Raw genomic sequence first — 24,357 nt, forward strand, 5'->3', positions numbered from 1 at the left:
CAGGAGGCAGCATGCAGGAGGCAGCATACAGGAGGCAGCATGCAGGAGGCAGCATGCAGGAGGCAGCATGCAGGAGGCAGCATGCAGGAGGCAGCATGCAGGAGGCAGCATGCAGGAGGCAGCATGCAGGAGGCAGGCAGCATGCTGGAGGCAGCATGCGGGAGGCAGCATGCAGGAGGCAGCATGCAGGAGGCAGCATGCAGGAGGCAGCATGCAGGAGGCAGCATACAGATGGCAGCATGCAGGAGGCAGCATGCAGGAGGCAGGATGCAGGAGGCAGCATGCAGGAGGCAGCATGCAGGAGGCAGCATGCAGGACGCAGCATGAAGGAGGCAGCATGCAGGAGGCAGCATGCAGGAGGCAGCATGCAGGAGGCAGCATGCAGGAGGCAGCATACAGGAGGCAGCATGCAGGAGGCAGCATGCAGGAGGCAGCATACAGGAGGCAGCATGCAGGAGGCAGCATACAGGAGGCAGCATACAGGAGGCAGCATGCAGGAGGCAGCATACAGGAGGCAGCATGCAGGAGGCAGCATGCAGGAGGCAGCATGCAGGAGGCAGCATGCAGGAGGCAGCATACAGATGGCAGCATGCAGGAGGCAGCATGCAGGAGGCAGGATGCAGGAGGCAGCATGCAGGAGGCAGCATGCAGGAGGCAGCATGCAGGAGGCAGCATGAAGGAGGCAGCATGCAGGAGGCAGCATGCAGGAGGCAGCATGCAGGAGGCAGCATGCAGGAGGCAGCATACAGGAGGCAGCATGCAGGAGGCAGCATGCAGGAGGCATCATGCAGGAGGCAGCATACAGATGGCAGCATGCAGGAGGCAGCATGCAGGAGGCAGCATGCAGGAGGCAGCATGCAGGAGGCAGGATGCAGGAGGCAGCGTGCAGGAGGCAGCATGCAGGAGGCAGCATGCTGGAGGCAGCATGCAGGAGGCAGCATGCAGGAGGCAGCATGCAGGAGGCAGCATGCAGGAGGCAGCATGCAGGAGGCAGCATGCAGGAGGCAGCATGCAGGAGGCAGCATGCAGGAGGCAGGATGCAGGAGGCAGCATGCAGGAGGCAGCATGCAGGAGGCAGCATACAGATGGCAGCATGCAGGAGGCAGCATGCAGGAGGCAGCATGCAGGAGGCAGCATGCAGGAGGCAGCATACAGGAGGCAGCATGCAGGAGGCAGCATGCAGGAGGCAGCATGCAGGAGGCAGCATGCAGGAGGCAGCATGCAGGAGGCAGCATGCAGGAGGCAGCATGCAGGAGGCAGCATACAGATGGCAGCATGCAGGAGGCAGCATGCAGGAGGCAGGATGCAGGAGGCAGCATGCAGGAGGCAGCATGCAGGAGGCAGCATGCAGGAGGCATGAAGGAGGCATGCAGGAGGCAGCATGCAGGAGGCAGCATGCAGGAGGCAGCATGCAGGAGGCAGCATACAGGAGGCAGCATGCAGGAGGCAGCATGCTGGAGGCAGCATGCAGGAGGCAGCATGCAGCATGAGGCAGCATGCAGGAGGCAGCATGCAGGAGGCAGCATGCAGGAGGCAGCATGCAGGAGGCAGCATGCAGGAGGCAGCATGCAGGAGGCAGCATGCAGGAGGCAGCATGCAGGAGGCAGCATGCAGGAGGCAGCATGCAGGAGGCAGCATGCAGGAGGCAGCATGCAGGAGGCAGCATGCAGGAGGCAGGATGCAGGAGGCAGCATGCAGGAGGCAGCATGCAGGAGGCAGCATACAGCAGCATGCAGGAGGCAGCATGCAGGAGGCAGCATGCAGGAGGCAGCATGAGGGAGGCAGCATGCAGGAGGCAGCATGCAGGAGGCAGCATGCAGGAGGCAGCATGCAGGAGGCAGCATGCAGGAGGCAGCATGCAGGAGGCAGCATGCAGGAGGCAGCATGCAGGAGGCAGCATGCAGGAGGCAGCATGCAGGAGGCAGCATGCAGGAGGCAGCATGCAGGAGGCAGCATGCAGGAGGCAGCATACAGATGGCAGCATGCAGGAGGCAGCATGCAGGAGGCAGGATGCAGGAGGCAGCATGCAGGAGGCAGCATGCAGGAGGCAGCATGCAGGAAGCAGCATGAAGGAGGCAGCATGCAGGAGGCAGCATGCAGGAGGCAGCATGCAGGAGGCAGCATGCAGGAGGCAGCATACAGGAGGCAGCATGCAGGAGGCAGCATGCAGGAGGCAGCATACAGGAGGCAGCATACAGGAGGCAGCATGCAGGAGGCAGCATACAGGAGGCAGCATGCAGGAGGCAGCATGCAGGAGGCAGCATGCAGGAGGCAGCATGCAGGAGGCAGCATGCAGGAGGCAGCATACAGATGGCAGCATGCAGGAGGCAGCATGCAGGAGGCAGGATGCAGGAGGCAGCATGCAGGAGGCAGCATGCAGGAGGCAGCATGCAGGAGGCAGCATGAAGGAGGCAGCATGCAGGAGGCAGCATGCAGGAGGCAGCATGCAGGAGGCAGCATGCAGGAGGCAGCATACAGGAGGCAGCATGCAGGAGGCAGCATGCAGGAGGCAGCATACAGGAGGCAGCATGCAGGAGGCAGCATACAGGAGGCAGCATACAGGAGGCAGCATGCAGGAGGCAGCATGCAGGAGGCAGCATGCAGGAGGCAGCATGCAGGAGGCAGCATGCAGGAGGCAGCATGCAGGAGGCAGCATACAGGCAGCATGCAGGAGGCAGCATGCAGGAGGCAGCATGCAGGAGGCAGCATGCAGGAGGCAGCATGCAGGAGGCAGCATACAGATGGCAGCATGCAGGAGGCAGCATGCAGGAGGCAGCATACAGGATTCAGCATGCAGGAGGCAGCATGCAGGAGGCAGCATGAAGGAGGCAGCATACAGATGGCAGCATACAGGAGGCAGCATGCAGGAGGCAGCATGCAGGAGGCAGCATGCAGGAGGCAGCATGCAGGAGGCAGCATGCAGGAGGCAGCATGGAGGAGGCAGCATGCAGGAGGCAGCATGCAGGAGGCAGCATGCAGGAGGCAGCATGCAGGAGGCAGCATGCAGGAGGCAGCATGCAGGAGGCAGCATGCAGGAGGCAGCATGCAGGAGGCACTCCAGCAAGATTACTGATATTTTTGTGTGTTGAAGACGGTTAAGATGACAGGTTAATGTTAACTTCAACTTACAGTCAGTATACACATACTTTTACTTTCTTATGCATTATTTGATAGTTTTTTATTCTGTAAAACTGACTTTCCAAGCTATGACTGGCCTGGTATGGTTGCTTAATGCAGTTTATAACCTATATACTACAGTACATCATTAAGGCTACACATAACCTTGTTACCACCACACAGTAAATCTTTATTACTTATAATATCGATCAACGTAAACTTCATCATATATATATATATATATATATATATATATATATATATATATATATATATATATATATATATATATATATATATATATATATATATGTCGTGCCGAATATGTAAAACTGGTCAATTAGCAAGAACTCATTTAAAATTAAGCCCTTTCTGAAATTTTCTCTTATACCTTTAAAAATATATTTTTTTCATTAATGTTAATGTAAAAATTTTAAATTTTGCAACAAAAGAATCTTAGAAAACTTACCTAACCTTATTATAACAAGAGCAATTTATTTTAGCCTAACCCAACTAAATATATTTTAAATACGTTTAAGATAATTTAATACTAAACAAACACAATCAAATATATTTTTTTCGTTAGGTTCAGAATGATTTTGGCGAAATTATTGCATACACAAATTTTCACTTGTCCTATATGGCAAGATGATCGTTGCTGTTTAAGCCAAGATCGCAAGTTCTGCCTATTCGGCACGACATATATATATATATATATACATATATATATATATATATATATATATATATATATATATATATATATATATATATATATATATATATATATACATATTGGTCCACCTCTGGTGTAAATTGTGGGACCCATAGCCTCGGAGAAGTGGATAAAAAGGCTTCAAGGAAGAATATTTGGATTTCTTCCTGAAGCCGTTTCAATATTCCGCTTCCCCTACCACCACATATTTTCATATTATATATATATATATATATATATATATATATATATATATATATATATATATATATATATATATATATATATATATATATACAAGGTCTGTTGCAGAGGTGTGAGCAGCACTCAGACATCTGCAACACAATTGTTCTCAAAGATTTGTTAAGTTATAGGAAAGATCCTGGACTTCACCTTATGAAACAGTAGTAATTATGGACAAGGTCGATTATAGTGGAAAAATGAACATGTTATTAGAAGACGGGGTATCTTACGCGCCTCTAAAATCTCTGTTATCTTAGATACCGGGTTACCACATGGAAAAGACCAGGGCCAGAAACCGTCCTGGTATACCTACCTGAACCTGAACCTGGTATCTTAGGGTTAGTGTTCTCGCTGGTATGAGGCTTTCAACTCTTATTAAATATGATCCATTTGAACCCTTCCTGGCACTCAGCCACAGCCTCAGTGTTTGAGTGACTCAGGTTCTCTGGAGTTGTCTGTCAAGCAATTGACGATGAATAGGCAGATCCCTTCACACCTGTTATGTCTACTCACCAGGAAGTAAATGGATACCTGAGTTTTGGTCGACTGTTGTGGATGATATCCTGTGGGAAGGAGGATGGTAGAGTACCTTAGAGCTGAGTATGATGACAAGAGCTGGGTTAACATGACTCACGAAATCGTAATGACACGATTGCAAACAAACCATATCACTTGCATTTGTGGTCACAGTGGTGCCTATGCTAACCTTCCTATGGTGTAAAAATATACCTAGTTGGACTAATCTTATTGTGGCTAGCTGGTCTAGTGGCTAACGCGACGGTCTGGAGTTTTGAGACTCTCTGACCGCGGGTTCAAATCCCCCCCGTGGTATGGTTTAAGAGCTGGGTTCTGATATGATGTGAGCAGGATGACGACTCTTACAGCTGTAGATTTCACTGCAGAAAAGCTGGTTGTATTTATCCTTTATTCCATGAACTTTGGTTAGAGTAGCGTACTGTAGACAATAGTGAAGATAAGACCCGGGTGCAAAATAAGCTTTTGTTGTGAGGACTGTGTAGAGCTTTATCAAGTCAGTGACTTTATAAAGCTCTACATAGAGCGAAACGTTGACCTGATAAGAGCTGCTCTGCACCTGTATTTTTTGGTAAAGAGCCACAGATGCAGTTAAATCGCAGCTTTACTGACGACATTTCGCCCACACAGTGGACTCTGTCAAATCACAAAAATGACGTGTTCGTGACGTTGGTATTTTACACGATGTGATCATGTCTCCCCCAGTTCTCTTTCCTCTGGTCATGGTAAAACTTACATCTCCTAGCATAGCTCAGCTCTGTCCTAGGTTAGGTTAGGTAAGGTTTGCGAGGAAACAGGACAAGCGTTTCTCGACACGGATCTTAGTCATATGACCTACAGCAGAAACTATTGGTCATCTGACCGAGGCCTTCCGCGGGCTTACCGGCCGATCCCATTAAAAAATGTGGTTATATAGTATCTATTCTAATAAGACTTACCTCTCTAAGCACAGATCAGCTGTGTCCCTCATGTTAAATCACCAGCACGATAACAAGCGTCTGTGAGTTGGTAAAATTTATGTGTTTGAGAAGACGTGCAGTCCAAACAAGTACTCTGAATTCTATTCCAAAATTAATTCTACTTATGTGACGAAAGAAAGCTTCTTGATATTAAGGAAGGCTGTTACATTTGTCACACTTATATATATTGCTGAAGTAATCATGGTTATATGCAACATAGCACTTACTTCTTGTCCTCGTGTCCACGTGAGTTGATTCGTATCATGTTTATATTAACCTCAGGCGACACCTGCAAGAACTTACGATTGTTAGTTTAGGTAATATATTACGATATTAAAAGATAACCCAACAGTGTGGCTTACAATGGTGTTCTTGAAAGTTCTACTCCGGAATGACACCCACGATGGTGTTCTTGAAAGTTCTACTCCGGAATGACACCCACAATGGTGTTCTTGAAAGTTCTACTCCGGAATGACACCCACAATGGTGTTCTTGAAAGTTCTACTCCGGAATGACACCCACAATGGTGTTCTTGAAAGTTCTACTCCGGAATGACACCCACGATGGTGTTCTTGAAAGTTCTACTCCGGAATGACACCCACAATGGTGTTCTTGAAAGTTCTACTCCGGAATGACACCCACGATGGTGTTCTTGAAAGTTCTACTCCAGGATGACACCCACGATGGTGTTCTTGAAAGTTCTACTCCAGGATGACACCCACGATGGTGTTCTTGAAAGTTCTACTCCAGGATGACACCCACAATGGTGTTCTTGAAAGTTCTACTCCAGGATGACACCCACGATGGTGTTCTTGAAAGTTCTACTCCAGGATGACACCCACGATGGTGTCCTTGAAAGTTCTACTCCAGGATGACACCCACAATGGTGCCCTTGAAAGTTCTACTCCGGGATGACACCCACGATGGTGTTCTTGAAAGTTCTACTCCAGGATGACACCCACAATGGTGTTCTTGAAAGTTCTACTCCAGGATGACACCCACGATGGTGTCCTTGAAAGTTCTACTCCAGGATGACACCCACAATGGTGTTCTTGAAAGTTCTACTCCAGGATGACACCCACGATGGTGTCCTTGAAAGTTCTACTCCAGGATGACACCCACAATGGTGTTCTTGAAAGTTCTACTTCGGGATGACACCCACGATGGTGTCCTTGAAAGTTCTACTCCAGGATGACACCCACAATGGTGTCCTTGAAAGTTCTACTTCGGGATGACATCCACGATGGTGTTCTTGAAAGTTCTACTCCAGGATGACACCCACAATGGTGTCCTTGAAAGTTCTACTTCGGGATGACACCCACAATGGTGTTCTTGAAAGTTCTACTCCAGGATGACACCCACAATGGTGTCCTTGAAAGTTCTACTTCGGGATGACACCCACAATGGTGTTCTTGAAAGTTCTACTCCAGGATGACACCCACAATGGTGTCCTTGAAAGTTCTACTTCGGGATGACACCCACAATGGTGTTCTTGAAAGTTCTACTTCGGGATGACACCCACAATGGTGTCCTTGAAAGTTCTACTCCAGGATGACACCCACAATGGTGCCCTTGAAAGTTCTACTCCGGGATGACACCCACGATGGTGTCCTTGAAAGTTCTACTCCGGGATGACACCCACGATGGTGTCCTTGAAAGTTCTACTTCGGGATGACACCCACGATGGTGTCCTTGAAAGTTCTACTCCGGGATGACACCCACGATGGTGTCCTTGAAAGTTCTACTCCAGGATGACACCCACAATGGTGCCCTTGAAAGTTCTACTCCGGGATGACACCCACGATGGTGTTCTTGAGCGTTCTTCTCCGGGATGATACCCACGTTGGTGTTCTTGAAAGTTCTACTCCAGGATGACACCCACACACGTACATTCAATTCAATTCAGTTCAAAGTTTATTCTCTATAAGGATTACAATACTGAGTTTACAGAATTTGGTTATTGTGTGGTTTACAAGTAGTAAAATAACGATTACAGAGTGTACCACTAGAACACCTAGCATGGCTAGGCATTTCGGGCAGACTTAGTTTAATTCTTAATTTTAAAATATTACAAATTATGAGGTAAGTTGGTATTATGGCTAAGTGACTAAATACTAGTTTGTGAGTTTAGCAATGTGAATGCTTTTGTTTTGGCACAGTACATAGTTTCAGTATTGGAGTATCACAGGATTCATTATTTTAAGATTGAGATTAATATTTCTGTTTATGGTCAAATGGGTGAGTGAGTGCAAGTGTGAATCACCAGGTGGTATTCGTGTAGTTAGTTGATGGGGTGTATCAGGGAGATAAGATGTTTTCTAATGGTAGTTTTGAAGGTGATGAATGTGTCTGCAGTTCTAGAGTTCTCAGGTAGGGTGTTCCAGATTTTAGGGCCTTTGACATACATTGAATTTTTGTAAAGGACACGGGGAATGTCGTAGAGATGTTTGTGTCTGGTGTTATGCCTGTGGGTTCTGTCACAACTATCAAGAAAGCGTTTTAGGTCAAGGTTGATATTGGAGTTTAAGGTCCTGTAGATGTAGATTGCACAGTAGTAAGTGTGGATGTACTGAACAGGGAGTAAGTTTAGATCTATGAAGAGTGAGGGGGGGGGTGTTGCCAGGGATGGGATTTAGTGATTATTCTTACTGCAGCTTTTTGTTGGGTTATTATTGGCTTTAGGTGTGTTGCTGCAGTTGATCCCCAAGCACAAATAGCATAGGTGAGGTATGGATAAATGAGTGGTATAGTGTGAGAAGGGCATTTTGCGGCATGTAGTATCGTATCTTGAAGAGGATCCCAACCGTTTTGGATACTTTTTTGGTTATGTGTTGGATATGGGTGCTGAAAAATTCAGGTTGTTGTCAAGGTATAGGCCTAGGAATTTGCCCTCATTATGTCTGGTAATTAGAGTGTTGTCGATCTTAATGTTAATTTGTGCATCTCCTGCTCTGCTACCAAACATAATGTAGTAGGTTTTGTCAGTGTTAAGCGTAAGTTTATTGGCCGTCATCCAAGTCGATATTTTGATCAGCTCCTCGTTAACAATGGTGTTGAGGGTGGCAAGATTAGGGTGAGAGATGACATAAGTCATGTCGTCAGCAAAGAGAATGGGGTTCAGGTGTCGAGATACGTTTGGAAGATCATTGATGTATATGAGGAAGAGCAGGGGACCAAGGACACTTCCCTGCGGAACTCCAATATCAAGTGGCTCCCAGCTGCTGGGTGAACACGTACACTGGCTCCCAGCTGCTGGGTGAACACGTACACTGGCTCCCAGCTGCTGGGTGAACACGTACACTGGCTCCCAGCTGCTGGGTGAATACGTACACTTGCTCCCAGCTGCTGGGTGAACACGTACACTGGCTCCCAGCTGCTGGGTGAACACGTACACTGGCTCCCAGCAGCTGGGTGAACACGTACACTGGCTCCCAGCTGCTGGGTGAACACATACACTGGCTCCCAGCTGCTGGGTGAACACGTACACTGGCTCCCAGCTGCTGGGTGAACACGTACACTGGCTCCCAGCAGCTGGGTGAACACGTACACTGGCTCCCAGCTGCTGGGTGAACACATACACTGGCTCTCAGCTGCTGTATGAACACGTACACTGGCTCCCAGCTGCTGGGTGAACACGTACACTGGCTCCCAGCTGCTGGGTGAGCACGTACACTGGCTCCCAGCTGCTGGGTGAACACGTACACTAGCTCCCAGCTGCTGGGTAAACACGTACACTGGCTCCCAGCTGCTGGGTGAATACGTACACTGGCTCCCAGCTGTTGGGTGAACACGTACACTGGCTCCCAGCTGCTGGGTGAACACGTACACTGGCTCCCAGCTGCTGGGTGAACACTTACACTGGCTCCCAGCTGCTGGGTGAACACGTACACTGGCTCCCAGCTGCTGGGTAAACACGTACACTGGCTCCCAGCTGCTGGGTGAGCACGTACACTGGCTCCCAGCTGCTGGGTGAACACGTACACTCGCTCCCAGCTGCTGGGTGAATACGTACACTGGCTCCCAGCTGCTGGGTGAATACGTACACTGGCTCCCAGCTGCTGGGTGAACACGTACACTGGCTCCCAGCTGCTGGGTGAACACGTACACTGGCTCCCAGCTGCTGGGTGAACACGTACACTGGCTCCCAGCTGCTGGGTGAACACGTACACTGGCTCCCAGCTGCTGGGTGAACACGTACACTGGCTCCCAGCTGCTGGGTGAACACGTACACTGGCTCCCAGCAGCTGGGTGAACACGTACACTGGCTCCCAGCTGCTGGGTGAACACGTACACTGGCTCCCAGCTGCTGGGTGAACACGTACACTGGCTCCCAGCTGCTGGGTGAACACGTACACTGGCTCCCAGCTGCTGGGTGAACACGTACACTGGCTCCCAGCAGCTGGGTGAACACGTACACTGGCTCCCAGCTGCTGGGTGAACACGTACACTGGCTCCCAGCTGCTGGGTGAACACGTACACTGGCTCCCAGCTGCTGGGTGAACACGTACACTGGCTCCCAGCTGCTGGGTGAACACGTATACTGGCTCCCAGCTGCTGGGTGAACACGTACACTGGCTCCCAGCTGCTGTGTGAACACGTACACTGGCTCCCAGCTGCTGGGTGAACACGTACACTGGCTCCCAGCTGCTGTGTGAACACGTACACTGGCTCCCAGCTGCTGGGTGAACACGTACACTGGCTCCCAGCTGCTGTGTGAACACGTACACTGGCTCCCAGCTGCTCCATATGATAGAAGCTAGCCCAGAGCGCAGTGTACCGCCATCCATCGGCTTCGTTTGGGCTTTCCCACAGCCAGCACGTTGCCCAGCGCCCCCTAACACACTGTCTTCTGAAGTGCGAAGTTAATTAGACACTCCGCAGGCAACTAGCACTGATATCCCCTCCCTAAGAGGACCCAGAGATGACTGCGGCCACACTAGTGTATCATAGAGTCAACGAACCAGACAAGCTGTTGCCCGTGATAACGACATATCCTCCTCCTCGCTAGTGTCTACAGTTAGGAGTACATACGGTGCTATCGCTTGTGAGACGCACCAGATGAACGACCAGAACAATGCTTGAGCAGCATGCGTTCCAACATTGCAGAACCCTTTTTACTTCGGGAGCCAAAGACGGGTCATCGCAAGATTAAGACCCGTGTCAGGACTCCGGTCTTGGCGAACATTATACATACATATTACTTTTATTGTTCCTTGATAATGTGAGTAGTCACGAAAGCGCTTTGAATTTCACTATTCTTTCACAGTGCTTGTTTTGCATATTCTGAAATCACATGTTTACTGTCCTCTTTTATCTTACAGGTGGAGTGAAGACAAGTGGAGAGTCATCCCTTGCGGGCTCCCTCACTCAGGACGTTTCCCAGGTAACAATATGAGTCTCCCAGGTAACAGTAACAGTCTCCCAGGTAACATGTAACACCTCAGGCAGCGAGAATATATCTCGTTACTTTGCTTCGTGCACAAACACACGTTCTCCAGTGCCTTTAACAAACTAAGGTTGTTAATTAATGATCTAGTGAGGATAGCAGCGCTGTGTGACCTTACTGGCACATCTTAATTTTTTTTTACATAATTTACTATGTAACACCATTGTCCAAGTTATATCCTGTGTTCCACACTGTAGTGTTCCATGCTATGTTCCACACTGTGTTCTATCCTGTGTTCCATCCTGTGTTCCACACTGTGTTCCACACTGTGTTCCCATTGCGACCCCTGAATGGGTCACAATGTATATAATGTATATTACCTGTTCATATAATTTTATATTGCTTATATTTGCAATATTAGCTAAATTGTAAATATATTGCTTTATATTATTATTTGACTTAGTTATATTATTAGGTAGGATGTAACATTTACACATTATTCAGTGGTCATTGCTCGAGAGTGTTAAGTAGCTGCCGCATTGTCTAACTACTGTAACTACCACTCCGCTTGTTTTGCTGCCGGCTTTTCTGTGGTTGCTGGGCAGCAGCAGTCCACGGAGAGTCACGTGATCAGGGTGGGATGATCACACCTCACCTGGGTGAGAGGACACTGCTTTGCCTTCGCTAGCTCTCTCTCTCTCTCTGTTTGATGGTGATTCCAACAACACCTCCCTCTCCAGCTCTCCCTTGCTGGCCCTTGTTGGAACATCATCTCTGTCGCTCTCTCTTGTTGTTAGTTCTGTGTAACTCTGTTCACAGAGCATAGCCTAGACTTAGTGATTTTCGACGTTTTGCTGAGGTTGTGTGTCACACTGACACTCTGAGAAACTCAGGTCTTGAGCTGTAGCTTCTGACCTAATTTGTACTGGTATCTGTGTATTGTCACAGTCGGGGATTTTCTAATGCTGAACTTAGATTCAGTAGTATGGGAGTTTTGTGACTTTTGTGGAGGATCTGCAGATGGTCCCTACTTAAAGTCGTTATGTTATCTCCTTGTTCCTGATTCTGTGTCGTTGTTGCTTGTTATATTGCTGTTCGGCGAATCGGTCGTTTTACTGTTCAAGCAAGCTGTTCTGATTGCCAGGTTGGTCAAGAAGTTAGTTTATGTGAGGACTTTTAGTCAGTCACTGGTTAAGTCGAGTCGAGTCTTGAGACATAGCGAACTACTTAAAGCACTTACATACTCACTTGTATATATTAGTATTATGTTCTTAAATGCTGACAATGTACCAGACGGTACTTAAAAGCCATAAAGATATGATGTGTACCTTCAGCACAATAATACTGTACACGAGAGAGACGTAGGAACTTGTATCCTATAATATATTAAAGTGATCACTTTGATTTACTTTGACATTGTCCACCTAGACAACTTTATCTTTATTAATAAACTTCTTGAATTTTAATTTCTTTAGTTAGTAGCCTACCAGTTGTAATACTGAAGCACTACTAAGTTTTACTATTAAATTCTAATGGATAATTGGACCAGGATACTGACTACTTGTTACAAAAACCCAGTAACAGGCTGGATGCTAGAAGGGCAGTCCTTTCTAGTATTCACTGGAGATCTCTATCATTATTAGATATCGCGTTTTTTGTTACAGTTCCATACTGTGTTCCACACTGTTCCATACTGTGTTCCATGCTGTGTCCCATCCTGTGTTCCACATTGTGTTCAGTATCCCTGAAGAAACACTATAATATAGCAATATTTCTGAAGAAACACTATAATGTAGCAGTATCCGTGGAGAAATACTATATTATAGTATTTCTATCCTGTGTTCCACACTGTGTTCAACACTGTGTTATTCTGTTCCATCCTGTGTTCCACACTGTGTTCCATCCTGTATTCCATCCTGTGTTCCATCCTGTGTTCCATCCTGTGTTCCATCCTGTGTTCCATGTTGTGTTCTATCCTGTGTTCCAACCTGTGTTGCAGCAGATAACGTTCAACACCGTCATAGTCAATATTTCAAGGCACGAGAATGTTGCACCTATTCAACACTGTTACACTGTCACCAATACTACACTGTTACACTGTCACCAACACTACACTATTATACTGTCACCAACACTACACTGTTACACTGACACCAACACTACACTGTTACGCACTCACCAACACTGCACTGTCACACTGTCACCAACACTACACTGTTCACTGTCACCGAACTACACTGTTACACTAACACCAACACTACACTGTTACACTGTCACCAACACTACACTGTTACACTGTCACCAACACTACACTGTTACACTGTCACCAACACTACACTGTTACACTAACACCAACACTACACTGCTACACTGTCACCAACACTACACTGTTACACTGTCACCAACACTACACTGTTACACTGTCACCAACACTACACTGTTACACTGTCACCAACACTACACTGTTACACTAACACCAACACTACACTGTTACACTGTCACCAACACTACACTGTTACACTGCCATCAGCACTACACTGTTACACTGTCACCAACACTACACTGTTACACTGTCATCAACACTACACTGTTATGCACTCACCAACCCTACACTGTTACACTGTCACCAACACTACACTGTTATGCACTCACCAACACCACACTATTACACTGACACCAACACTACACTGTTACACTGTCACCAACACTACACTGTCACGCACTCACCAACAGTACACTGTTACACTGTCACCAACACTACACTGTTACACTGTCACCAACACTACACTGTTACACTGTCATCAACACTACACTGTTACACTGTCACCAACACTACACTGTTACACTGTCACCAACACTACACTGTCACCAACACCACCACTACACTGTTACACTGACACCAACACTACACTGTTACGCACTCACCAACACTACACTGTCACCAACACTACACTGTTACGCACTCACCAACACTACACTGTTACACTGTCACCAACACTACACTGCTACACTGTCACCAACACTACACTGTCACTGTCACCAACACCACACTGTCACCAACACTACACTATCACCAACACTACACTGTTACACTGTCACCAACACTACACTGTCACCAACACCACACTGTCACCAACACTACACTATCACCAACACTACACTGTTACACTGTCACCAACACTACACTGTTACACTGTCACCAACACTACACTGTTACACTGTCACCAACACTACACTGTTACACTGTCACCAAAACTACACTGTTACACTGTCACCAACACCACACTGTTACACTGTCACCAACACTACACTGTCACCAACACCAACACTACACTGTTACACTGACACCAACACTACACTGTTACGCACTCACCAACACTACACTGTTACATTGTCACCAACACTACACTGTTACGCACTCACCAACACTACACTGTTACACTGTCACCAACACTACACTGTTACACTGTCACCAACACTACACTGTCACCAACACTACACTGTTACACTGTCACCAACACTACACTGTTACACTGTCACCAACACTACACTGTCACCAACACTACACTGTCACCAACACTACACTGTCACCAACACTACACTGTCACCAACACTACATTGTTACACTGTCACCAACACTACACTGTCATCAACATTACACTGTTACCAACACTGCACTGTTACATTGTCACCAACACTACACTGTCACTACATTGTTACACTGTCACCAACACTACACTGTCATCAACATTACACTGTTACCAACACTGCACTGTTACATTGTCACCAACACTACACTGTTTCACTGTCACCAACACTACACTGTCACCAACACTACACTGTTACACTGCCACCAACACTACACTGTTACACTAACACCAACACTACACTGTTACACTGTCACCAGCACTACACTGTTACACTGTCACCAACACTACACTGTTACACTAACACCAACACTACACTGTTACACTGACACCAACACTACACTGTTACACTGACACCAGCACTACACTGTCACACTGTCACCAACACTACACTGTTACTCTGTCACCAACACTACACTGTTACACTGTCACCAACACTACACTGTTACACTGTCACCAATACTACACTGTCACGCACTCACCAACACTACACTGTTACACTGTCACCAGCACTACACTGTTACACTGAAACCAACACTACACTGTTACACTGTCACCAACACTACACTGTTACACTGTCACCAACACTACACTGTTACGTACTCACCAACCCTACACTGTTACACTGTCACCAACACTACACTGTTACACTGACACCAACACTACACTGTTACACTGTCACCAACACTACACTGTTACACTGTCACCAACACTACACTTACATTGTCACCAACACTACACTGTTACACTGCCACCAACACTACACTGTTACACTGTCACCAACACTACACTGTTACACTGCCACCAACACTACACTGCTACTCTGTCACCAACACTACACTGTTACACTGACACCAACACTACACTGTTACACTGACACCAGCACTACACTGTTACACTGTCACCAACACTACACTGTTACACTGTCACCAACACTGCACTGTTACACTGTCACCAACACTACACTGTTACGCACTCACCAACACTACATTGTTACACTGTCACCAACACTACACTGTTACACTGTCACCAACACTACACTGTCACCAACACTACACTGTTACGCACTCACCAACACTACACTGTTACACTGTCACCAACGCTACACTGTCACCAACACTTCACTGTTACACTGTCACCAGCACTACACTGTTACACTATCACCAACACTACACTGTTACACTGTCACCAACACTACACTGTTACACTGTCACCAACACTACACTGTTACACTGTCACCAACACTACACTGTTACACTATCACCAACACTACACTGTTACACTGTCACCAACACTACACTGTTACACTGTCACCAACACTACACTGTTACACTGTCACCAACACTACACTATCACCAACACTACACTGTCACCAACACTACACTATCACCAACACTACACTGTCACTAACACTACACTGTTGCACTGTCACCAACACTACACTGTCATCAACACTACACTGTCACCAACACTACACTGTTGCACTGTCACCAACACTACACTGTTACACTGTCACCAACACTACACTATCACCAACACTACACTGTCACTAACACTACACTGTCACCAACACTACACTGTTACACTGTCACCAACACTACACTGTTACACTGTCACCAACACTACACTGTTACACTGTCACCAACACTACACTATCACCAACACTACACTGTCACCAACACTACACTATCACCAACACTACACTGTCACTAACACTACACTGTTGCACTATCACCAACACTACACTGTCACCAACACTACACTGTCACCAACACTACACTGTCACCAACACTACACTGTTACACTGTCACCAACACTACACTATCACCAACACTACACTGTCACCAACACTACACTGTTACACTGTCACCAACACTACACTGTTACACTGTCACCAACACTACACTGTCACCAACACTACACTGTCACCAACACTACACTGTCACCAACACTACACTGTTACACTGTCACCAACACTACACTATCACCAACACTACACTGTCACCAACACTACACTGTCACCAACACTACACTGTCACCAACACTACACTGTCACCAACACTACACTGTTACACTGTCATCAACACTACACTGTTACACTGTCACCAACACTACACTGTCACCAACACTACACTGTTACACTGTCACCAACACTACACTGTTACACTGTCACCAACTCTACACTGTTACACTGTCACCAACACTACACTGTTACACTGTCACCAACACTACACTGTCACCAACACCACTAACACTGTCAACCTTCTTCTAGGTAGGATAACGTCACTGTTAAAAGTTTGAAGCCGAGCAGAAGAGACTTTCTCTAGTTATTTAATCTGCCAATGTTATTAAACAAGTAGGTTTTCGTGCAATAGCTGGAGAATGACTCCTGTGATCGACTTCAAACTTTTAACGCGGATAACTGGAGAATGTAAGGTTTAAGCGGTTTCAAAATTAAATTGCTGGTGCATTTTTGGTTATTGTTCTTCGTGTATTAACTAAAGAATATCTCCTCAGATAGGCTTTCAACTTTCACCTCTGGTGTGTCGTAGTCGTAGTAGTCGTAATAGTAGTAGTAGTCGTAATAGTAGTAGTCGCAGTAGTATTCGTCGTAATAGCAGTAGTAGTCGTAATAGTCGTAGTAGCAGTAGTCGTAATAGTAGTAGTAGCAGTCGTAATAGTCGTAGTAGTAATAGTATTTGTAGTAGTCGTACTAGTAGCAGTCGTAGTAGTAGTAGTCGTAGTAGTTGTAGTAGTCGTAGTAATTGTAGTAGGCGGCTGCAAGTAGTTTTGAGTTGTCATTTTGATTAAAATTGTGATATTTGTTTCCATGAGACGACTTATCATGGCCTCGTCTGACTTTCAATTTATAATGATGATTTTTATGTTCTTAAGTGCAACACGATATTTTTATCGTGGCAACGTTTCGCTCTCCAGGAGCTTTGTCAAGCCGTTACAAACAATACATGGACACAGAGGTACATATTGGTAGAGTGGGCTGGGCTTAACGGATACCAGGATACCTTTCTGGGTTAGCACAATGATGGACAAATATCCAGCTCACTCTGTAATTAAAAATATTATTCATAAGATCCTTTGATTAATATTCATTTTATAATTAAATTGATTTACTAAAGTTTACGATTGATTATTCTGAGAATAATTGAATACACTTTATTTTACAGATGTTTAATGTCAATATGTTACAAGCTGAGACCAGGAAACCTGAGATGGTGACCCCGAGAGTGCAGCCACCCTCAGCCACACCAGGTGTGGTGCAGCCACCCTCAGCCACACCAGGTGTTATGGAACCACCCTCAGCCACACCAGGTGTTATGGAACCACCCTCAGCCACACCAGGTGTTATGGAACCACCCTCAGCCACACCAGGTGTTATGGAACCACCCTCAGCCACACCAGGTGTTATGGAACCACCCTCAGCCACACCAGGTGTTATGGAACCACCCTCAGCCACACCAGGTGTGATGGAGGCGCTCTCCACCACGCCAGGTGTGGCAGAACCACTGTCGTCTACACCAGACGTGATGGAACCACTCTCAGCCACACCAGAAGTGATGGAGTCACTGTCAGTCACGCCAGGTGTGATGGAAGCACCTTCCTCCACTGTAGTTGAACTGGAGTCTATGTCCGCAACTCCAGGAATGGAGCCAGTGACCACAGCGACGGTGCACACAGTAGCCATGCCAGACATGATACATGTCTCACCAGTGACAGCAGACAACTCGACAACGGTAATGTCAGACAACTCCGCAACAGTGATGTCTGGCAACTCGACAACTATGTCAGACAACTCCACAACTGTGATGTCTGACAACTCCACAACGGTAATGTCAGACAACTCCGCAACAGTGATATCTGACAACTCGACAACTATGTCAGACAACTCCACAACGGTGATGTCTGACAACTTCCCAACGGTAATGTCTGATAACTCTACAACAGTAATGTCAGACAGCTCGACAACAGTGATGTTAGACAACTCCACAACAGTGATGTCAGACAACTCCACAACGGTAATGTCAGACAACTCCACAACGGTAATGTCAGACAACTCCACAACGGTAATGTCAGACAACTCTACAACGGTAATGTCTGATAACTCCACAACAATGATGTTAGATAACTCCACAACGGTGATGTCAGAGAAGGTACTCCCCACGACGCCAGTGTCAGAAATTTTACAACCGGAGACAATTGCGCCGGAAAGTGCGCAGCCAGAGCTGATAAACACGGAAGATGTGCCGTTAGAGAGGATAATGCCAGAAATCATCCAACCAGAGTTAAAACTACAACAAGGTATGCACCCAGAGACGACCCTGCCTGAGCACATGCACCCAGAGACGACCCTGCCTGAGCACATGCACCCAGAGACGACCCTGCCTGAGCACATGCACCCAGAGATGACCCTGCCTGAGGACATGCACCCAGAGACGACCCTGCCTGAGCACGTGCACCCAGAGATGACCCTGCCTGAGGACATGCACCCAGAGATGACCCTGCCTGAGGACATGCACCCAGAGATGACCCTGCCTGAGGACATGCACCCAGAGATGACCCTGCCTGAGCACGTGCACCCAGAGATGACCCTGCCTGAACACATGCACCCAGAGATGACCCTGCCTGAACACATGCACCCAGAGATGACCCTGCCTGAGCACATGCACCCAGAGACGACCCTGCCTGAACACATGCACCCAAAGACAACCCTGCCTGAGCACTTGCATCCAGAGACGACCCTGCCTGAACACATGCACCCAGAGATGACCCTGCCTGAGGACATGCACCCAGAGACGACCCTGACTGAGGACATGCACCCAAAGACGACCCTGCCTGAGCACATGCACCCAGAGATGACCCTGCCTGAGCACGTGCACCCAGAGATGACCCTGCCTGAGCACATGCACCCAGAGACGACCCTGCCTGAGGACATGCACCCGGAGACAACTTTGCACCAACGTATGCAGCCAGAGTCGGTATCCCCAGAAGGTATGGGTCCAAAAGTGACAATTCACGAAGACAGGCGTCCAGACAGGACCATAAATGAAAATCTTCAGGCAGGAACGTTAATACCCATGAAAGCAGAGGGAGAAATAGCTGCAGCAACCTTGACTGATGCCCCAGGGAATCCAAGCCTAGTCACAGAGACGGACTCTGTAGTTGACCGAGGCTTCCTGCAGGCTGAGTCTGATACAGCTCTTACTGAACACTCTCCTGCTGAGTTACTGCTGACGGAACCTGCTGTTGACCGAGGCTACCTGCAGGCTAATGAGTCTCAAACAGCTCCTACTGCTAAGTTACTGCTGACAGAACCTGCTACAGAGACAGGCGAGGTAAGTATCACTACTTCCCTCTAACAAGTAAAAAAAAAAACTGGATTGGTTATAAACACTGTTACATAGTTCATGAGAATATCAAGAGAGGAGCCTCTATCTGTTTGTTCAAGATCTGCACACACTTACCAATTATATTTCATTACGTGTTGCGATTTTTTGTTATCCACTAGGCTTTTATCGCTACGTTAACTAGTCACAGTTCCATTTGTGCAAAATGAATATAAATTTGCATAAACAGTAGGATTATATATATATATATATATATATATATATATATATATATATATATATATATATATATATATATATATATATATATATATATATATATATATATATATATATATATATGTCGTGCCGAATATGTAAAACTGGTCAATTAGCAAGAACTCATTTAAAATTAAGTCATTTCTAAAATTTTCTCTTATACGTTTAAAAAATGGTTAATTCATTTTAAGCGCTTAACCCATGTGGGTCATTCAGCGCAAGACGTGGTGAAGGCTTGATCCTCCGTCTACTGAGCGCCTGACAGACGCGCTTCCTATTTGTACTCACCTTATTGCACTATACGTTTAAAGATATATTTTTTTTTTCATTAATGTTAATGCAAAAATTTTTAATTTTGCTCCAAAAGAATCTTAGAAAACTTACCTAACCTTATTATAACAAGAACAATTTATTTTAGCCTAACCCAACTAAATATGTTTTAGATTTGATTATAGTAATTTAATACTAAACAAATACAGTGAAATATGTTTTTTTCGTTAGGTTCAGAATGATTTTGGCGAAATTATTGCATACACAAATTTTCGCTTGTCCTATATGGCAAGATGAACGTTGCTATTTAATTAAGCCAAGATCGCAAGTTCTGTCTATTCGGCACGACATGTATATATATATATATATATTAATTTTTAGATATTTACGATGGATATAATTATAGGGTTAGCGCTAAACTCGTAGAGTTCGTAGATCATCTAAGGAATAGGAGACAATCAGATGCGAGCCAAGAAAGGGGAGGGTCGGTCTAATTCCTTGGATCAAGAACACTTCACCGGCATCGAGGCACCTCCCTTGAAGGTGACATATTTAAGAATGTGAACATGTTATTCTTATTTCAGACCTCGTGCAAATATTTATGAGAGGTCAGGAAGAGAGAGAGAAAAAAAAGAGATATTATAAACAGCATCAGGAATGTGAATTTCACACATTATATACATATGTATATAAAGTAGACGTAAGAGATTTTATGTTTAATATACTAATCATTTCTAGTTGATGTGTTGGTATTTTGTGTTCAAAAGATATTATAGGCAGGTACTGCTTCCAGCTACACTATCTGCCACCATAACACTAGTTCTTGACTTGATACATCTCTGCAACACACAGGACGGTACGTTGTCCCAATAACTTGTCGGTTTTCAAAACCATTCATCACAACTATGCTTATTCTGGAACGTCAGTTTTTTTTTTCACTTTTGTGGGCAATAAAAGAACATAAGAAGGAACACTGCAAAAGGCCTACTGACCCATGCGAAGCAGGTCCATGCCCCTTCCCCCCGGATTAGCCCAATGACCCAACTAGTCAGGTCACTTCCACTTAAGGAAGGAGCACGGCATCAGACCTAGTAGCACAAGCTAGTCAGGTCCAACTCACACACACCCACACCCACTCATGTATTTATCTAACCTATTTTTAAAATTACACAACGTTTTATCCTCTATAACTGTACTCGGGAGTTTGTTTCACTCACCCACAACTCTACCAAACCAGTGCTTTCCTATATACTTCCTGAATCTGAATTTTTCCAACTTGAAACCATTGCTGCGAGTCCTGTCTTGGCTGGAAATTTTCAACACGCTATTTACATCCCCTTTATTTATTCCTGTTTTCCACTTATACACCTCGATCATATCCCCCCTAATTCTACGCCTTTCGAGAGAGTGCAGATTCAGGGCCCTCAGTCTATACTCATAGGGAAGATTTCTGATACATGGGATCAACTTTGCCATCCTCTTATGTACAGTCCAGGACATTTATTAAAGAAAACGTTTCCTTTAATAAATGTCCTGAACTGTACATAAGTGTCTTTTTCCACATCTTGTCGGTATCACCATACCATTTCCTCTTTGTCATTCTCCTTTGTACGTTTTCCAGTACATTTATATCCATCCTGTAATATGATGACCAGAACTGTGCAGCATAATCTAAATGAGGCCTAACCAAGGATATATAGAGTTGAAGAACAACCTGAGGACTTCTATTATTTATACTTCTAAATATTAAGCCAAGGATTCTGGTAGCTTCATTACTAACACTAATGCACCGTTGTCTTGGTTTTAGAATGATTACTGGTAACCAGAACTCCACAAATCCTTTTCACAATCAGTAGTATTAAGATCTACATTATTTAGTTTGTATGTGGCATGGTTATTTTCCTGTCCAACATTTAGAACTTTGCATTTGTCTATATTAAACTACATCTGCCACTTCTCCGACCATTGCATCAGTTTATTTAAATCATCCTGGAGTGCTCTAGTGTCCTCATTAGAATGAATTGGCCGGCCTGTTTTGGTGTCATCAGCAAATTTGCTTATGTCGCTATTTATTCCCTCATCTATGTCGTTTATGTAAATTGTGAACAACAACGGGCCTAACACTAACCCCTGCGGAACACCGCTTGTGACGTGCCCCCATTCTGATTTCTCCCCATTTATGCAAACTCTCTGCTGCCTATTTGTCAGCCATGCCTCTACCCAGGAAAAAATTTCTCCTATTCCGTGTGCCTAAAGTTTCCTCAGTAGCCTCTGATGTGGAACTCTATCGACAGCCTTACTGAAGTCCATATACACAATATCATATTCAATACCATGATCTACCTTCTCAGATACCGTAGTGAAAAAAGTTAGTAAATTCGTAAGACAGGAACCCCCTTTTGTAAAACCGTGTTGAGATTCATTAATCAATTTATGCTTATCAAGTTGGTTACGAATTGCTTCAGCAATTATTGATTCCATAAATTTTCCCACTAAGGAGGTAAGGCTTATTGGTCTATAGTTCGAAGCTAATTACCTGTTAGAGTGCTCCCACACAGTAACACCGAAGACAGTGTTATTGAAAACAGCATAAAATACTCACAAGTTGATGATTAAGATACATATGCAACAGTTGGGTATCTTTATTGTTGAAATGTGTCGCCTACACAGTAGGCCTCTTCAATCAAATACATGGCAGCATTTGTAGTAGTGAGATGATGTATTCAGTCCATCAACCTTGGAGAAATAGTATTTGAGGTGGTCAGTCCCTCAGCCTGGAAGGATATCGTTCCAGACCATGGAGCTGAACTCTTCTCCAGGCTGAGGGACTGACCACCTCGAATACTATTTCTCCTAGAATGATGGACTGATTATATTATCTTCATCTCACTACTATACTTGCTGTCTCTCTATTTGACTGAAGAAGTCTGCTGTGTAGGGGAAACATTTCAACAATAGAGATACCCAAGTGTTGCATATGTGTCTTAACCATCAACCTAAGACAGCAACTCACGTTTCAGATAATTGAGAACACAGTGAACAAGAGGAAGGTCGGTGAGGAGGCAGCAGTGACCACGTTATCACCATTGTTTGAGATAGTGGAGAAGATGGTAGAGGAGATGGTGGAAGAAACGCAGAACTTGGCGGACATTGACCAACCGGTCACAGAGAAGGTCAAAGAAAAAGTCAAGGAGAAAGTCTCCGAAAAGATTTCTGAAAATGAGGTAAGGAGAGTGACTGATGAATAGCCTAATTACCCATTTTTAGTCTCGTGTATTTAAAAAATTACTGAATACACGCGGTGACCCCCACCACAAACACCAATGGAAAAGGTTAATTTCAGTTTTAGAAGAGTATGATTATACAGGAAGTCATTTTTCTACAGTCATATCGAGACTCATCAAATTCACTCTCAAAATATTTGATTTTATGGGTATTTATTGAAAATTTCGAAAAACAATTTCTGAATTTTTAAAATATTTAAAAAAATGCAAAATGATGTTTTTAATACATATGGAATTTGATAAATTTAAGTAATACATTTTTAATCATGTGCAAACATTTGCATCACTTTTCCTATGTCTTGTTTCCTCTAAGCATACACCAGTGTTGCCATATATTTTTTTCCGGGATTATTACCATGAAACTTCTACAGCCTAATATACTAACATGGACACACTTTCAGTAAAAAAACTGTGACTAAATAAAAGCGGCAGAGGAGTGTGTGATCACTGTCATGACAAGACTAAAGTATTATACGCTGGTCATCAGAATGTTATCTCTAGAGAATTACTGAAACACATAATTAAGTCATGGGACAAGTGAATCAAGATGGATTTAAATAACAGCTACACACATAAAAATG

The 24,357-nt window shown here is 45.4% G+C and overlaps 1 protein-coding gene across 2 annotated transcripts in view; it reads left to right on the plus strand.

The window, feature by feature from the left end:
• The window catches only part of LOC138853799 (mucin-22-like), a 276,359-nt gene that overhangs the window by 246,232 nt on the left and 5,770 nt on the right, over positions 1–24,357 (plus strand). For both annotated transcript variants that reach the window (XM_070092708.1, XM_070092709.1), the window contains 3 exons: positions 10,890–10,951; positions 17,787–19,952; positions 23,513–23,716. In XM_070092708.1, the coding sequence (XP_069948809.1) occupies positions 10,890–10,951; positions 17,787–19,952; positions 23,513–23,716 (2,432 nt within the window). The remainder of the gene's footprint in view (positions 1–10,889; positions 10,952–17,786; positions 19,953–23,512; positions 23,717–24,357) is intronic.

Source organism: Cherax quadricarinatus, chromosome 40 (genome assembly GCF_038502225.1).
Source record: "Cherax quadricarinatus isolate ZL_2023a chromosome 40, ASM3850222v1, whole genome shotgun sequence".
Taxonomy (NCBI): Eukaryota; Metazoa; Arthropoda; class Malacostraca; order Decapoda; family Parastacidae; genus Cherax; species Cherax quadricarinatus.